Source organism: Hevea brasiliensis, unplaced genomic scaffold (genome assembly GCF_030052815.1).
Source record: "Hevea brasiliensis isolate MT/VB/25A 57/8 unplaced genomic scaffold, ASM3005281v1 Scaf174, whole genome shotgun sequence".
NCBI lineage: Eukaryota > Viridiplantae > Streptophyta > Magnoliopsida > Malpighiales > Euphorbiaceae > Hevea > Hevea brasiliensis.
The window spans coordinates 3,001-20,831 of record NW_026614667.1 but is presented as its reverse complement, the minus strand read 5'-3'; the positions used below and the strand labels follow the sequence as shown (position 1 = coordinate 20,831).

The following is a 17,831-nucleotide window of genomic DNA, read 5'->3' as shown; positions in this document are numbered from 1 at the left end:
TGATTAAAAGTTCATTTGTCCCAAAAATAGTAAAATGGTTTATTTGATTTATTTTTAAAATTTAAAAAATTTATTTATTTTTTTTAAATTTAAAAAATTTATTTTAACAATAAATACAGTAAAGACTTATATAACTATTAATTAATATTTTAAAAGTCAAAATAAACCTTTTACCATAGAAAACAAAAAGCAATAAGTGAGATGGGTTATTAGCATTGGAAAATGATAATCTAAGTTTAACTACAATGATGTTTGAATGATGCATATATTTCTTCTTATGTGGTTTCCATTTGAGATTCCCTTGTTCTCTCTTTCCATAAGATAATGAATATCATTTGCTGAAAATGCTTTTCCATCTTTTGAATTATTGATTTTTTTTTTAATGTAGAAGAGATTTCATTCTTCAACTCTTTATTTTATTGTTTTATATATTTAAAATATATAGGAAATTAAAAAAAATTAATACAATATACTAATATGAAATAATGTGCTATTAAAATCACTTAAAAAATAAATTTAATCTTGATTTATATACACTAATTTAGGATTTATTTTTTTAATCGATTGAATTTTAAATTCATAATTTCAAATAAAAAAGCAAGAAAATAAATTAATTAAATCATCACATTATTATATTTATTTCTATTTTATTAAAATAGTTTTTTAAATTAAAATTTTTTTTTTTATTTTAAATATGAAAATTAATAAAAAATTAATTAAATTTAATATTTATAAAATTTTATTTTTCAAATAAAGAGGCAATGAAAGAAGGAGCAATAGGAAAATAGTAAGAAAATGGAAGGCATAAAAAAGAATTTTTATTTAATAGAATCGTTATAGAAAGGGCAACACTTTAATATTTATTTAATTATAATAATTTATTGTATCTCGATACCGTATAAATATTATTATGCTTAATGATTTAATTATCATTATTGATCATAATTAAATTTACCATTAATTAATAGTTATATTAAAAATATATATCGATTTTATTGAATAATTTTTTATAAAAAGGTATTAACTTATATTTTTTAATAATTTTTATAGATAAATTAACTTTTATTCAGTTGAACAACATTATCTTTCATCAATTATTGCTAAAACTTTTTTACTTATTTTTATATAAAAAATTGAATTCTTTACTATAATTTTTTTAATTAATATATTTATTAAATTTATATAAATATATTTTAATAAAAAAGCAAAAAAAAAAGCGAATTAAATAAATGGAGTCTTGAAACGAAGCATATAATAAAGTTTTGTTTAACAATAATAATATTTTTTTGAAAATATTCAATAAAAATATATTTAATTTTAAAATATTATCATTATTTATTAAAATAAAATAAAAAAATAATAAAAAAATATATTGTAAAAAAAGGATAAATTAAAAAAAAATTTTAAAAAAATTGAAAGTTTAAAAGGGTGGTTGGGAGCTCTGTAGATGAAAATAGATGTAGGCTTCTCCTTTAACAGAGCACGTCTAGTGGCTCTCTGTATTATACTCTCTCTCTCTCTTCATTTTCCTTCTCCACGGACTCATCAAGACAATCACCGGAGTGACTGCCGCGACTACCACAGCCACCAGAATCGCCACCACCTGAAACAGAGAGGAAAAATTATCTCCCCATAATTCGTCTATTCCTGATTCTATACCCGTGCAGTGAATCATTCAACAACAACAAAAAAAATTCATTGATTGATTGATCGCTCGCGTATTGGTCGTTGATTTGGATCAGTAGGGTAGATTAGTTCTTGATTTTGTAATCATGGAGATGAGGCCAAATCCCACGGTCGATAACTCGTCTCAGCATCAGTATCAATATCACCGCTATGCGCCTGCTACTCCATCGAAGCAGCCCGCTGCTCCTCCTAACCCGGTTGATACTTCCTCCGTTTGTCAAAGGTTGTTTTCTTCAATTATTCTTGCTTAGTCCTAGTGGGCTGGTGAATTTTTTTTTTCTGTTTTGCTTTAATTCTTTTTCTTGAACAACGTGTTTGATTGCCAAGAAAATTGTGTAAAGGACAAAGTAAAGAATGATACCAATAAAAAGAAAAAGGGAATCTTGATATGATAATGATATATGCTGTTCATGGGCTGAGCTTTTCTCTTTTTGTTTTTGTCCTGTTGGGTAGTCAATTAATGATATGATTTTCATGTTTTCTGCTTTAATTTTCAGGTTACAGAAGGAATTGATGTCTCTCATGGTATGCCAAAATCCTTTTTACATTTGTCTTTCTCAATTCCTTTTCTTCTTCTTCTTCTTCTTCTTTTAAACATAATATTTTTTTAATTTTCTTTTGTACATTAATGAATTCTTGTGTGATTTCTTGATTTGCATATTCTACTGGGATCATCACTGTAGACTTTTTTGATTCAATTAGCATGGAGAAACAAGAAATCCTATAGGGGCATTCTTGATTTAGACACATTCTATATCTGGAAGTGCAAATGTTATAGGCTTTCGTAGATTTCCTTGCTCCTATATATGTGATTTTTACAGACCTCTTTTTTCAAAACGATTTTAACTGAACTTATTGCTTATGTTGCCAGTAGTGTTTAAAAACATAAACCTTTTTTTTTGCACAAAAATTTTGAGGACTCGCTAATTTCTTTCCATTGTCATGCCTCTCTTTTGTAGAAACCTACTTATACTATAACATGGAATCTTTGACACATCTGTCTGTTGTACAGGAAAAGGCTACTGTGGAAAGTGATCACTCTTAAGTGTCTATCTAGCGGTTATATATATATATATATATATATATATATATATATAATTCTTGGGTAGAAAAAACTAGACACCTATTGGAGGAAGGAAAAGGCAACCTTGCTTAACTAATTTCTATGAATGAAATCATAGTCTCACAGCTAAGTTTGTAATATCAACTTGAGGTTCTATGTAATATAGCAAACAGCACGAGTTCAATGTCGTCTTGTAAACATTGTGATCAGCTTATATTTCAGATAGACATAATCTTTGCAGTGGTTATTCCTAATATATAATTTCTGGAACTTAACACTAATTTTATTTATTGCCAAGTTAATATTGATGGCATGGGCTTATCCAAGAAATTTCTTGTTAAGCTGCATTATTTGGATGGCTTATATAATATTCTTGGTATGTCAAATGTCTTGTGGAAATTTTTAGGCAAAATTTCCTATGCAATGCATACGTTTTGGTGAAATTTTTGGGCAATTCTGGTGGGCTAAATGTTATGTGAATTTCTTCTGTCCTTTTCCAAAGATTTGGCCTGCAAGAATAGATGCTTTCATGAACATTAAACGGTCTTGTTTGTGCAGATGAGTGGAGGAGATCTTGGTGTGTCAGCATTTCCTGAAGGCGAGTGCATTTTCACATGGATTGGCACAATTGAGGGTGGAAAGGGAACTGTGTATGAGGGTTTGTCATATAAACTTTCTTTGCGTTTTCCTCTGGACTACCCCTTTAAACCACCACAAGTCAAATTTGAGACAAATTGCTTTCACCCAAACGTCGATCAGTATGGCAATATATGCCTAGACATACTCCAGGTATCAATCAACATGATAGTAGTATTTTTCCCTAAGCTTTGTGCTTATGGCTTTGAGGATAAAATGAGACAACTATTCAGTTGTCTATTGGGCTGACATAGATCACTTGCACTCCTTGGAAAGAGGTTGACCTAAAATTTTACTTTGCAATCAAAGATAGTCACAAATAATTACAGTATGAAATGCAAAAGTTCATATGGACTTAAGTTTTCCTCAGTTGGCTAAATTTTTTCATTATAACTGTTTTAAGACTTGGTGAAAGGTAACATATATGAAGCAGATAAACCTGGCCAAGATTGTCAAAGTCTGGTTCTGCCTTTTAATAGCTGGAATGGTTATATTTTGTTAGTTGCTTAGAATTTTAATTTTGAATTTTTATTTATGTATTTCTTGTAAGAGCATCGCATCATGTCTCTCAGGAGAAGTGGTCTTCAGCTTACGATTGCAGAACCATTCTTTTGTCCATTCAGAGTCTGTTGGGAGGTCTCTTTCCTATATTTCCTACATGTTTGAGCGTAGTTTTTGTTGGTATCTTTATCTGACCATCTAGTTCTCATGCAGAACCTAACCCAGACAGTCCTCTCAACAGCTATGCTGCGAAATTATGGAATCATAAGGAAGGTCAGATAGACATAACAATGGAGCCCTTCTTTTGGTTTTTTTTTTTTTTTTTGTTCTTGCTTAAGAGGAATCCTTTTCATGCCTTTGGATCTCTTTTCTTCTTTCTTAATGAGGTCGCTTCTTTTAATTAAAAATTAAAAAAAAAAAAGAAAGAAAAAGAAAAATGTGGAAGAGTCTGATGAATGTTCCATAAGGCAATTGATAGCTCGCCAATTTTCTTTGCTGTTTTGTGCGGACATGATTATATTGCTTTTCTGATTAACTTTTCTTTGGAAGGAACTATTCAACTGTGGCTTGTTGTTATGAATTGAAAGAGGGTGTTCTTTTGGTGCAGACTACAAGAAGATGGTCCACAAACTGTACTATGCTGGAGAAGTATTTGAGAGCTGATCTGAATTCTTATCACAGATAACATCTGAAATGTTAACTGCCAGGCCTTTTCTTCTGATGCTTCGAGGGAAGTCTCCAATGAGTTTGTACATTTGTACTTCTCTCTCAAATGAAAACTTGTCATGTGAAACAGATTCATTCACATAATTTGTCTATATCTATATGTTTCCCTCACTCTGATCAAATGATTTAGCATTTTCTGTGTTCAACTGGAAAATGAAATCATGCAAAGAGTTGTAAATTTTTCAGAATCAAATGAAACTATTTCTCACTTCATCTGTAACTGTGGAGAGCATTTATATTTGTGATTGTGTATGGGATGTCCTGGCTCGAGAAACATTATCAGAACTGTTTGGTTACCCTGCCTTGATGCCTTGATGGATTAAAACACTTAATAATTTGTTTCATTAATCATTCAACATTTTAATTATTTTCGTACTTAAATAATTATGCAAGTTAATTATTAACTATCATTAAACCTTAGCTTCTTTTTAAATACTTTTTTAAAAAAAGCACATTAAAATTTTAATTTTTAATTTTTAAACCCAGTCCAAAAAAGCAAAGCTAAAGGAACAATATTATTATAATACAAGTTATAATAAGGATTATAATATAATATAATAAAGGGGAGAAAAATTCAATTTATACATTAACTTGAGAGAGAAAAGAGAAATGCTAATTAAGAGCTATACTGAAAATCGTCTAGGTTAGCATCTCACTGAAAAATCAATGATTGAAGGTTTGAGAAATTTTATTGTGTAAAATTTAAAAATTGAGAGAGTTTTATGTTATATTTTTTAAGTTAAGTGACTGTAATATTATAATTATATAAATTCAGGAACGATTGTTAAAATTTATCTAAAAAAATTCTATTAGAATGGACCTATTTTATCAAAGTGCACTAAAACTGCAATTCTAGGAAAAAGTCCATTTGTACAAACTACAAAAGCAAATGATTTCAACCATTGTAGAACTATATTAAGCCTCAAAGCAGGAGATAGACGGAGATCAAGATTTTTTATTTTTTATTTTTTAATTTAGAAATGAAAAATATTTCGTTTATTAGAAATATAGTAATAAAAGAAAAGTACAATAGCATGTGAATTAGTCAAGATAATTTTTATATCTTGTCCTAAAATTTATTATGTATTTCACTTCTATCTCTTAAAAAATAAAAATTAAATATAAGGTAAAATTTAAGAATAAATTATAAAAATTACCCAAGTTGCTTTTATTAGCAAAACTTTAAATAAAAAATACAACAAAAATTCAAGATCTACTAATAAAAGCAAATCTTAGAATTTATTTATAATCTATTACAAATAAATATAAATATAAAAATTATTAGAAAAAAAATTTAAGGTTGTCACCATGAAAACACTTATCAAAGAGAAAATCAAGGAAGAAAGGAATTTGATTCGGATTGCTAGTAAGTCTAGATCAAGGATCTTAAAAAGAAAGGAATAGATTAAAAATATAGGGAGCTGTTAATTTGATAATTAATTTTAAATATTTAGATAAATTTTTTTAAATTTAATTTATTAATTATTCATGATAATTTCAAACTCAAAAACACTAATACATATATTATTCTAATTCATTTAATTATATATTTTTAATTAATAATTTATATATTAAAAATATAGTAATTAAATAAAAATATTTTAAATTATATTTATTTAAAATATAATACTCTAAAAATTTGTAAATATTTCACCTCTGAAAATAGTTTTTGTCTTAACGTATAAATTAACCAAATCAGTTTATAAGATATAAAAATAAATTTATCTATTTGGTTATAATATTTTTTATTAAAAAAATAAATTATGAGAGATTAATTTTTATTTTAGTGTTCACAAGCTAATTTGACTAATTATTTTATTATATTATTTTTATCTAATTTTTAAATTTTATTTAATATTATTTTTAATTATTTTAATAATAAATAACTTATAAAGTAATTTTTTCTATATACATCAATTATTTATTAATCACTTATAATTTAATCAAATATATAACTGCTTAACATTTTAAATTTTTATTATAAGTTAATTTTTATAAATTAAGTCAAATATCCTATTAATGTTATAACTACACTTTAATACGAAATATATGAACATTTTAAATATTATTAAAAAAATAAAAAATATTTTATTATTTAAAATTTTTATAAATAATATGTATTAAATTTAATTTAAAAAATAATTTTAAAATTTTAATTAATATATTTAAAATAATATTCTTCTCAATATTTGCTTAAATAGCAATCTTAAATTAAACATGTCCTTGTATACAGATTTGCCTAACAAAATAGTAAGTTGAAAAAAAAAAAAAAAAAAAGTGGAATTATGGAGGCATGGCCTCCTTTGACCGGTCAAATGACCAGGAAAAAGAAAAAGAAAGAAAGAGGAATCGGAAAGCAGACGGGCGGGAGAGAGAGAGAGAGGAGGTAAGAAGTCAGCCGGCCATGGAATCCAACATCGGCAGCCTCATTTTTAGTGTCCTTGCAAGTGAGGAAGCTTCGTTGAGGGAAGTATCCCGTCGGAAAATCGCGGGTATAGAGAGAAAGAAGAGAACACGAATCTTCTAAAGCCTTTTCTGGCCATTTCCAGCGCCCACAAGGACGGGCAAGACTTCCCTTAGCATCCCTTAGCTCCAGAGAGACTATGCGACCGGCGGTGCAGCGTGTGAGTTGCCGGAGAAGTAGATCGATTTTTGGATAACTGAAACTTTGAGCCTTCGATTTGTTCGATTGGGCGACTTTCTGGGCACGTGGCTGGTATAGGAGTGACTAGCAGAGTATTGCGAGTTCGGTGGTGTGAGCAGCTTTGCCGTACGCTGCTGTAGGAGGCGACGCGTGGACGCGCTGATGAGGGGGACCCGCGACAATTTGGTCCAGCAGCTTTTTTTGCCTCCTTTTCAGTTTTATTCAGTCCTTTGAGCTTAGTTCCATTTGGGTAAGTAGTCACATATACCATCATGTGATCGAAGTATATTTTTGGTAGATTAATGCATGATCATAGGTGTTTTCAAGTGTATATGATTTATGGGAATATTACATAGGATTGGATGTCTTCACAAAGTTTCCTTTTGTATTTTATATGCCTCTTTGTTTGAGCTTGCTATGGGTGAATTAGTTTGAGCTTGCTATGGGTGAATTTGGTAGAGTTTGTCTATTGCTTGCTAGCATGTGAGATTGAAGCTTGCTTGAGTTTCTTTCTTTATCTTCTTGTGTGTCGTTTGAATGAGATTCAGGTTTAATTTTGGCAGAATTTCCTTGTGCATACTTCTTGTGTTTCCTGGGTTTCAGATTTGAATTGGGTTTGGCTGTGAAGGATGGAGTTATTTATAGAGAGTTGGAGTGCCGTAACTAAGTTTGAATTTTGGCAGCAACTTGAGTGCTCATTTGCAGATCTTAGTGTCTTTTCAGGGTTTTGATTCGGGGGCTAAAATGGTGCTCTTTGGAAAAGCTTAATTTTTTAGATGCTGTTTAGAAAAGAGGTTTGAAAAAACAGTTTAATTTTTTTGAAGTTTTTATGACTAAAACACGTCAAATTTAAAGAGATCCTTTTTCTCAACAGTAACTCACAAACAGATTCCTAAGATTTTAGATTGGGTGGGAATAACTGCAATTTGTGGTATGATTATTAATTAGAACATATAACATAAAAATGTCCTTTATAAATAACCACGAGCTAAGTGGGCTTGATCCTTCATAGGATGTGTGTAGACAGCCTTCAGATGTGGTCCAAAGTAAGTAGCTCTAACAAATATGTTATAGTTAGGGTTTCTTTTTTTTTTTTTTTTTTTAGAATTATGCATACAATATATATATATATATATATATTGGGTAAAGACATTTTGGCTGGAAACCAATAATGTATAATGATGTATTTGATTGTCTTTTAACAAATATCAGGGGCTTAACTTGCTAGCATTTAAATATTAATATAGATCAATTTATATTATTAAATTAATTGCTTGAATTGAAATTTACTTCATTCAATGGATCTGTCAGTTTGTATGTAGGTTACACCTATCCTAGTATGGCAGAATGGGTGTGATCATTTTTATGCTTAGTAGTCAAAAAAAGAAACAAACTGTACTGCTGCTTATTATTGAAGTACTCTCTTAGCAACTTTCAAGTGCCTATTTTTAGATGGATATGCATTCTTGTATTGGAATTTCACTAGCTGTATTAATGATTATAATAGGTGTTGGCTTGCAAGTATGCTTTATCACGGCAAGTTTAAGACAAGGAGATTTACCGTTATCCTTTTGTATGTGATAAATTAAGTACCTGTCATTTGTATGGAGCATGAAAATTGGAGTTCTGCAAGATTTACAAAAAGGGATGAGATGGTTTGCAGAATTGAAGAGAAAACATTTTGACAAACAAGTTAATCCACATTATTTGAAAAAAATAATTTGAAAATTATAAATATGAAGCATGAGAAAATCCAGGTTTTTGAAGTGATGACATATGCATATCCATCTTTCTAAATTTGTATTTGAGCTAATTGGGTGATCAGCATTTCTTAAACAACATTGGATTTTCTTTTCAAGCTGAGTTAACATAAGCTATTGACCATTTCTTTATGATCAATACCTTGGGTTTCTTTTTCATTGGTTCAATCTAACCAGGTTGTTTTAAATCAACTTCATCTGTTTTTGTCTCAATGAGAATTGCATCTAATCTACAAGGTTCATCTTTTATGTCTTGTTTCCTGTGATATTCCTAGATTTTCTTTGCTGTTTTGAATCCATGTAGGTTTATATCTGTTTAATTTTGTATGCTTCTTGCATTATTTGTATGAACTGAATGTTGAAATAAAAAAATCTCATTGAAGATGCTATTTGTTTAGGAATTATGGTTCGTGGAAGAGATGCGTGTTGGGAGCACTGTGTTCTTGTGGATGCAACAAGACAGAAGGTGAGATGTAATTATTGTCATAGGGAATTCAGTGGAGGTGTTTACCGGATGAAGTTTCATTTGGCACAAATAAAAAACAAAGACATAATCCCCTGTGGAGAAGTCCCAGATGATGTGCGAGATCATATTCAAAGTATTCTAAGCATTCCTAAAAAGCGGAAAACTCCCAAGAAACAAAAGGTGGATCGAGCCGCCAACGGTCAACAAAATAGCTCTTCAGCCAGTGGTGGCTTGCATCCTAACCATGGGTCCAGTGGCCAACATGGTAGTACCTGCCCATCTTTGTTATTTCCACGCCCCTCACCTAGTGCACAACCAGTAGTGGATGATGCTCTGAAGCAAAAACAGGATAATGCAGATAAAAAAATTGCACTGTTTTTCTTACATAATTCTATTGCTTTTAGTGCTGCTAAATCTATGTATTATCAAGAGATGTTTGATGCTGTAGCTGAGTGTGGGGTGGGTTACAAAGCTCCAAGTTATGAAAAGCTGAGATCCACCCTATTGGAAAAAGTGAAAGGTGATATACATGATTGGTACAAGAAATATAGAGATGAGTGGAAAGAAACAGGTTGCACGGTCTTGTGTGACAGCTGGTCTGATGGTAGAACCAAATCAATTCTTGTAATTTCAGTTGCATGCCACAAAGGAACACTATATTTGAAGTCGGTTGATATATCCGGTCATGAAGATGATGCTAATTACTTGTTTGAATTGCTTGTCTCGATTGTCTTAGAAGTTGGTGTGGAAAATGTTATACAAGTAATAACTGATAATGCTGCCAGTTATGTTTATGCCGGGAGGCTTCTCATGGCCAAGTACAGCTCCTTGTTTTGGTCACCTTGTGCGTCTTACTGTATTGATAAGATGCTGGAAGATATCAGTAAACTAGAGTGGGTGGGAACAGTCTTGGAGGAGGCAAATACCATCACTAGGTACATATATGATCATTCATGGACCGTAAATATGATGAGAAAGTTCACAGGTGGAAGGGATTTGGTCAGGCCTAGAATCACTAGATTTGTGAGTAATTATCTTTCCTTGAGGGCCATTGTTATCCAGGAGGATAATTTAAAGCATATGTTCTCTCATTCAGAGTGGTTATCATCCATACATAGCAGACGTCCAGATGCTCAAGTCATTAAATCTTTGTTGTTTCAAGATCGGTTTTGGAAGTTTGCACATGAAGCTGTTAGTGTCTCTGAACCACTTGTTAAAATTTTAAGGATTGTTGATGGAGACATGCCAGCTATGGGGTATATTTATGAAGGAATAGAGAGGGCAAAGGCTGCAATCAAGGCATTTTATAAGGGCATTGAAGAAAATATATGCCAATTTGGGATATAATTGATCAAAGATGGAATATACAGCTCCACTCGCCTTTGCATGCTGCAGCAGCATTCCTTAACCCAATTTTCTACAACCCAAATTTTAAAATTGATTTACGGATGAGGAATGGGTTTCAAGAAGCTATGATCAAGATGGCTACTTCAGATAAAGATAAAGTAGAAATCACCAAAGAGCATCCAATGTTCATAAATGCTCAAGGTGCTCTTGGTACTGATTTTGCAATCATGGGCAGGACAATGAATTCTCCAGGTATGTGTGAGCTTTTGTGGTTATTACTATACATAAATGGTTGCGTCTTAACATGGTTTCTAAGGTGCATACTGGCTTTACAGTGTATATTCACCTTGTGTGTATGTGCCGTCTCTGAATTGGCATTGGAGTCCGCCAATCTATTTCACTAGTACAATACCTACCAATTACCAAAACAATAGAGAATCCTCTTCTGTGTTGGAATTGGTTGTTGTTGGTCATTGGTAGAAGAAACATTAAGGATGAGAGAATTTAGAGTAACGTGCTAAACTGGTCAATTGTACCTACTTTAGATCTTAGACCTGTCCTTTGGGTGCCATATAAGGTTGGCTCCATATTTTGTGCTGGAATAGTCTGGCATGCATGTTGGTAGGAAGGTGATCAATGGATACGGAATATGGATGTGTGCTCTCAAGGTCGGAATTGGCTACTTTTCAAAATTTTCATTCATCTTCACATTGATTTAAAGTGTCAGTGTTCTATTAGTGTCAAAATATCCAATCTGAAACTGATATTTTACAATGAAGTTACAAATAACTACTATGGCTTTGAGACGTTGTAACATTTTATATTTTTAAGTGTTTAAATAAGAATTACAACTGCTTCTAATATGCCATCACATTCATCTTTAGGTGATTGGTGGGCTGCATACGGCTATGAAATTCCGACTCTGCAGAGAGTTGCTATAAGAATACTTAGCCAACCTTGTAGTTCCCACTGGTGCAGATGGAATTGGAGCACCTTTGAGAGCATTCACTCCAAGAAACGCAACAAAATGGAGCTTGAAAAGTTAAATGATTTGGTTTTTGTGCACTGTAATCTTTGGTTAGAATCAATCAGCCAAAGTAGGAATGGAAAGTGTAAACCTATTATTCATGATGAAATAGATGTTAATTCTGAATGGCCCACTGAACTGGAATCTTCAACCCCTCTCTTGGATAATTCATGGCTGGACAATTTGCCTCTTGAGTGTAGAGACAGTACTTGAAATTGTATATATAAAAGAAAAAAACATGCACATATTCAAATTACTGATTTTCTAATGTTGTATTTAGATGATTATACAAAAATGGTGAATGTTAAATTGCACAGTAGTGTGCAACCGCTGATTTTTCTTTAATGCTATTATTGAAATATTCCTTGCTTCTCGAAATTGTGATCCTCTCTTAATTTTAAAAATATAAATATTATTTCGAATCTTTTTCATCAAAATCTAAATTGAAGCAATATGTGCTCATGGGGTCACTGTATATTTGTTATGTGAATGGTTCTGGCAAGGACATTGCGTCTTGGCCACCATCATCATTGTTATTGTTATTATTATTATTTCACATTTGAATTTCATTAAAAAAAAAAATCTTGTGAGATCTTAATTTCACATTTAAATTTTATTAAAAATTTTTTTGTAACATCTTAATTATTTTTATTATAAAGTAGAATTAACATACCCTTCAGGTTGTTGACATAGTGGTCTAGTAACTAGAATTTAAAGAAATCTTTTTACTTTACGATGGTATATTATAAAATATTTATAAGAATTGATATGTATCATGGGACATTTTAAAAATTCAGAGTGTTAAGAGATGTTTTTTTTTTTTTTAAGTTTAATGAACTTTATATATTCTGCCTGATTATTATTCTTTGAAAATTCAAGAAGATAGAAATTGGATCCGTAAGGTGCATTATATTATTGTATAATTTGAGAGATCATTAATGGAGCACAGTTCATCAAATTTCAATTTCTGGGTTTTCTCAACATGAAATTGGTGACAATAAGCATAGAAAAAGCATTTGAAACCAAAGCAAGAATTTTTGCTCCTGCGCAGAGGAGGTGGTGCTAAGTTATTATACATTGAGTTCATCATTTCATTCACAAAGTACGAAGCCAGTGTTATTTTCTTCCGATGGAAGTATGTTCTCTCATATAAAAAGTGCAAATATTTGTTAAAAATCCTTTTGATATAAATGAATTGTATAAGATATTATTTATAAATTTATTTTATATTTAGTATAAATCAAAATTTATTTATAAATTTAAATTTAGAATTTTATAGAATTTATAATAATCAATTTAAATTCTATCAATTTTGATAAATTTTAAAATAAATTTCAGTTTTAAAATGCAAAAAATTTTATTATATAAAAATATCCATTTTATTTCTATATGAAACCTTGATTTCTCACATCAATAATAATAATAATAATAATAATAATAATAATAATAATAAAACTGATTTCTCTTGCTCCACCACCATGTACTCCAGCCTCTTCTCACCTAGGCGCAGCTCTTATCACCATTGACAACATTTCCTTTGCTCACCAACATTTCTTCTCTTAATTGTCATTTCTTTGGCCTCGTTGATCCTCCATTATTATGGGGATTTACCAACAAAATTTCTATTCCATTATCCATAGTAAGGTGTGGGATTTTCAGAATCCCACTGATATAATTATAATGAATTTAAAAAATTAATGGCACTAATAGCGGCAAAGCCCTATCGCATGAGTATGCGTGACATAAAATTTGATAAGAGTATTATGAGAATTCCACATTTCAAATGAAAATGAAGTGGAAATTTTATTGAGAAATCAATAGACCTATGAGAAATCTCCGTTTATGATAATGGAAAATCAACAAGTCCATGAAATGATAGTTAGGAGATAGAATCCCAAGCTGGCACGAGACAAGAGAAGAGAGAGGAGTTGGTGAGCGAAGGCAATGGTTGCAGCGGTGATAGAAGTAGCAGCGAGGGATAAGACAGAGTCCATGGTGGTAAGAGTGAATAAAAATAAGGGGTAAATTATACAGATAATATCTTAATTTAGAATTTTTTATAATATTTAAATAACATAAAATATTTTTTTTTATAAATTAAAATTCAGATATATAATGTTATAAATCCCTTAATTGATAGTCTGTGTAATTTACCCTAGAAGTAAGATCGATAATTTTCTATCCAATAAAATTTTTAGCAGAGACAAATTCATTTAAAAATTTTTTCAAAATTAAAATAATTTAAATTAATTATAATAAATTTTATAAAATTTAAATTTAAATTTATAAATAAATTTTAATTTATACTAAATATAAAATAAATTTGTAAATGAATTTCAAATATATTGTACAATTCAATCAAAAGGGTTTGTATTAAATTTTGAAAATTAAAGATTAATGGTGGAAAGTGGAGAGTTGTGCAGTGAAGTCACTTGAGAATGTGGTAGATATTATTTGTAGGGATGACAATTGTTTTCAATTCTGTCTCAATCTGCTCCATACATGATTTTTCTCTATCTGTCTCATCCTCGCTATTGCAAGGAATAGGGATGGGGAGAAGATCTCTACACACTGAATCCTGAAATCTACCCAACAATAATACATTATTAATTTATATTAAAAAATAATTTATTTTTATGTATTTACATATCTAAATATTATAATTTTTAAAAAAAAAAATATATATTTACTAAAATTATGTTTTAAGCTTAGAATTTATTTTTTAATAAACCCTACTCTTTGATGGTGTTCCTACACTGATCCTAATTTTCTTTCGGACAATGACAGAAGAAGTGATTCCTGCTCTCAATTCGCCTTATTATCATCCCCACAAACCCATTATTAGTAATGTTCAATTAGATTGAGTATTCAAAAATATCTGATCAATTGCTATTCCTACTTAAAACTAATTAAACTTTAACCCTAAAACCTTTGTCTTTACTAGTTCTAAAATGGAACCAAATTTGAAAACCTTCAACTCCATTCATGAACTAGGTTAAGCATAATTAGATACTATCTAAGCATGATAATTTTATAATAATAACTAATTTGTTAAAACGAAAATTACTAATTTTAAAATAACCAATACCAACAATATACGTATATATGAAAATTTCAAGCTTTTTTCTGTAATTAATTCAATTTTGTAGTCACTGTTTGGTAAATAAATACTGGTAAAAATGATAAATGCCTGTAGGATTCCAGGGAAATAGAAATTTTTAAGAAAAGCAGCTCCATCTGATGGTGCCATGCATGCTATGCAAAAGTTTCAGGAGTACCTAATGGGCACATAAACACATTTCATCTATCTATGAAAATTGAAAGGGCAACATTTTGGGTTAGTTTAGAATTTCTGCTTCACAAAACTTGAGCAAGACTTGAATCATCATGAAAAAAATGCTGATTATAGCTATAATTCACTATAAGAATAACAATCCACAAAAATATTTATCACAAAAATTTTACCTAGAAATCAGAATAAAAAACTGATCTCCAAATACTGCACAATTTCTGTAAGCAGTCATCAAAATACAACTTTTCACTCGCTGTTTAAGTTCTCAAGTAGAATTTCCGAGCTATCAAACATTCTCTGAGGCATCTTTTTTTGACTCCTCTGCACTCCTTGCAGCAGCCAACCTCTCAGCCGCCAATCTTTCTTCCAGTGCTCTAGCTCCACGTTCTCTGCAAGTGGCAGATGGCAGATATGTCAGAAACTATTCCTTTTTGCCATTATACACTCTTGGTCTCTTGTATTGTTGTAGCTTTTCAATAGCATCATTCTAGTCATTGCTCTCCAGATTTTCTTTTTCCTATTCCTTTTTAATGGTCCACGGCGCATTTTTTTTATCCATCAGTAAGGTAGCACCTTATACAAAAACCCCTTGCACTTTTCCAGTAAATATAATCATGACAATTTTTTAGTCCGAATATATTCGTAATTTAAAAAAAGTAACTTACAATTTCCGTTATATGAATGCCAATTTTCAACTTTAAACAAGTATATGCTCAAACTGAAAATCTACATCATTCTTGCAAGTTAGATTAATGCATTAAGTTATATGCCACCACAACAACTGGACAGGGAGAAGGGTAAAGTGTGTGCTTAGGGGACGGAGGTGGGGATCCCATGTGATATGACTCTGGCCCTATAACCGGGATTCTTACCTCCTCCTAGATGCCTCGATGGGGTCTGAACCAGGCAATGGAGCCCCTCCCAGAGTATAACAATGTGCTTCAGTAGAAGTGTCGGATCTTCCACAAAGCATCCGATGGAATATTGATGCAATGGGATCAATAACTGGTCTGCATTCAGAGGGAGAGAGAGAGAGAGAGAGAGAGAGAGAGAGTCAGAGACAGCAGCGTTTAAACAAACTCAGAATTTCCTCAGCCAAAAGACTAATGCATAATGAGAAACATTAAAATACCTAAGGAATTCAGGAAAGAAAGTAGAGAATGCAAAATCATCATTTGGATCACCCCTTAGTTTTGCTTCTGGTTTCCTCTGTAGGTATCTTAGGTAAATCCAACTTGTATACGTGCCAAATATAATGGTTGGAAGATATGCTGTTGAATCAGGCGTAAAGAAGCTTACAGCAATAGCTAGCAAGAGTGCAATAGATGGAAGCCACTGCATAGCAGTCACAACAGTAACATTTAAGTGAGAAACCTCCTCAGCTTGTGAAAATTCGTTTATTGATATTTGAAGGCAAGTAGTGAATCAAGTGACAGATTTACCTTTGCCTTTATTCTGAATAAGGGCAGTTCTTGGTCAGGTATAATTTGCTTCATACCAACCAAGAAACCTGACAAGATCCCTTGGAAGCCAGAAATGGGCATATAGCTGCCGAGATTAAAACAAAAGAAAATCAGCAATTTAAGTATTTAATAAAGCAAGAATGAATCATTCAGCATTGATCTAGGTCAAACTTTGAGCAAATATTACAGCCAGACCTAAAATATTCCAATGCAATATTTATTGCCAACAATTAGAATGAAAGAAAAGTAGTTAACTTGCAATTTCTTCTACTATTATGAAATCAAACAGAGTGCTAAAGGCTCATAGAAGGTATAAGGAGAGAATGACGAAAGAAAAAGGCAGGTTGAGGATAGAAAACAGAAGCAAACAAAATAACTACATATTCTGTAATCAAGCACTTACAGGTAATTTTCCTGCCTCATTATGTAGTACAAGGCAATAGTTGTAATGAAAACACACACATAAGTAAGACAGTTGACTATGAAAATGAACTTCAAGAACTCCTTAGAACCCCACATAGGTTCAAGTAGCTTCCCCATAATAAGGAGGAATAAACTGCTGACAACCACCTGGAAAATACGACTAGTCATAAGGACAATATGATCAACACCAAAGCCAAAGGACAGTTTGCACAAAATGATGCAAGAAAACTTCAGTAAGATGTGTTTACAGAGAACTGCATACCCCATATATTGATTGTTCAATGTAACCAGCTGTAATGAGGTTCCACGCAAAAGGAATTGTCCTACAAAACAAATTTGCAAGAAAGTGAGATTTCCTAATCACTTAGCTATATCATACAATTACAACATATTGTGCACAAACAATGTCAAACTCAGGGACAGATCAAGCTTTCAAAACTTTGAGGGGGCTGGGGGGGGGGGGGGGGTGGGGCGGGCGGCGGGGGGGCAAAATCTGTATGAGTACATTAAATATAGGTTATAGTCTATAATCTATAATCATAAAATTAAGAAATAATACCTGAAAATTTAATTAAATAAGATCACCAAAAAATTTTGAAGCCCTAAAATAATTTAATCCACATTGAAAAAAGAACTGGACCAGCCAAAAAATTGAGCTCAGTGTGTTTTACAATAGCAAGAAAGGTTGCATTTTATACAGAAAGGGTGTATTTTATGCAGAAAGCAACAAGGAAGAGCTTCTCGCGTTTTAAAGTAAGCAGCCAAAAATAGGGAGCCTGTTAAGTTTATGACTTTTT

The 17,831-nt window shown here is 31.2% G+C and overlaps 2 protein-coding genes and 1 pseudogene across 4 annotated transcripts; 2 read left to right on the top strand and 1 right to left on the bottom strand.

Annotated features, from left to right (window-relative positions):
- Positions 1-1,455: 1,455 nt before the first annotated feature.
- Positions 1,456-4,908, top strand: LOC131176580 (uncharacterized). Of its 3 annotated transcripts, XM_058141639.1 has the most exons (6): positions 1,456-1,909; positions 2,184-2,211; positions 3,308-3,538; positions 3,958-4,021; positions 4,100-4,159; positions 4,494-4,908. In XM_058141639.1, the coding sequence occupies exons 1-6, from the start codon at positions 1,773-1,775 to the stop codon at positions 4,547-4,549; spliced, it is 576 nt and encodes a 191-aa protein (XP_057997622.1). In that variant the 5' UTR covers positions 1,456-1,772; the 3' UTR covers positions 4,550-4,908. The 3 variants fall into 3 exon arrangements, with proteins under 3 accessions (XP_057997622.1, XP_057997623.1, XP_057997624.1); XM_058141640.1 differs by lacking the exon at positions 3,958-4,021; XM_058141641.1 differs by lacking the exons at positions 3,958-4,021; positions 4,100-4,159.
- A 1,974-nt stretch (positions 4,909-6,882) lies between these two features.
- On the top strand, positions 6,883-12,112 carry LOC131176577 (uncharacterized; annotated as a pseudogene).
- Positions 12,113-15,241: 3,129 nt separating this feature from the next.
- Positions 15,242-17,390, bottom strand: LOC110650576 (rhomboid-like protein 19; the record flags this gene model as incomplete). Its single annotated transcript, XM_058141637.1, has 6 exons — positions 15,242-15,537; positions 16,021-16,158; positions 16,281-16,483; positions 16,591-16,696; positions 17,015-17,181; positions 17,297-17,390. Coding segments are annotated over 6 exons (811 nt in total), but the record flags the coding sequence as incomplete, so codon positions are not given.
- Between the last annotated feature and the right edge of the window lie 441 nt (positions 17,391-17,831).

Bases quoted from the DNA above. Each gene is read 5' to 3' on its own strand.
- LOC131176580 (XM_058141639.1), top strand. From the start codon at position 1,773: ATGGAGATGAGGCCAAATCCCACGGTCGATAACTCGTCTCAGCATCAG. The intron at 1,910-2,183 runs GTTGTTTTCTTC...TTTAATTTTCAG, and splicing joins ACTTCCTCCGTTTGTCAAAG to GTTACAGAAGGAATTGATGT. The intron at 3,539-3,957 runs GTATCAATCAAC...CATGTCTCTCAG, and splicing joins TATGCCTAGACATACTCCAG to GAGAAGTGGTCTTCAGCTTA.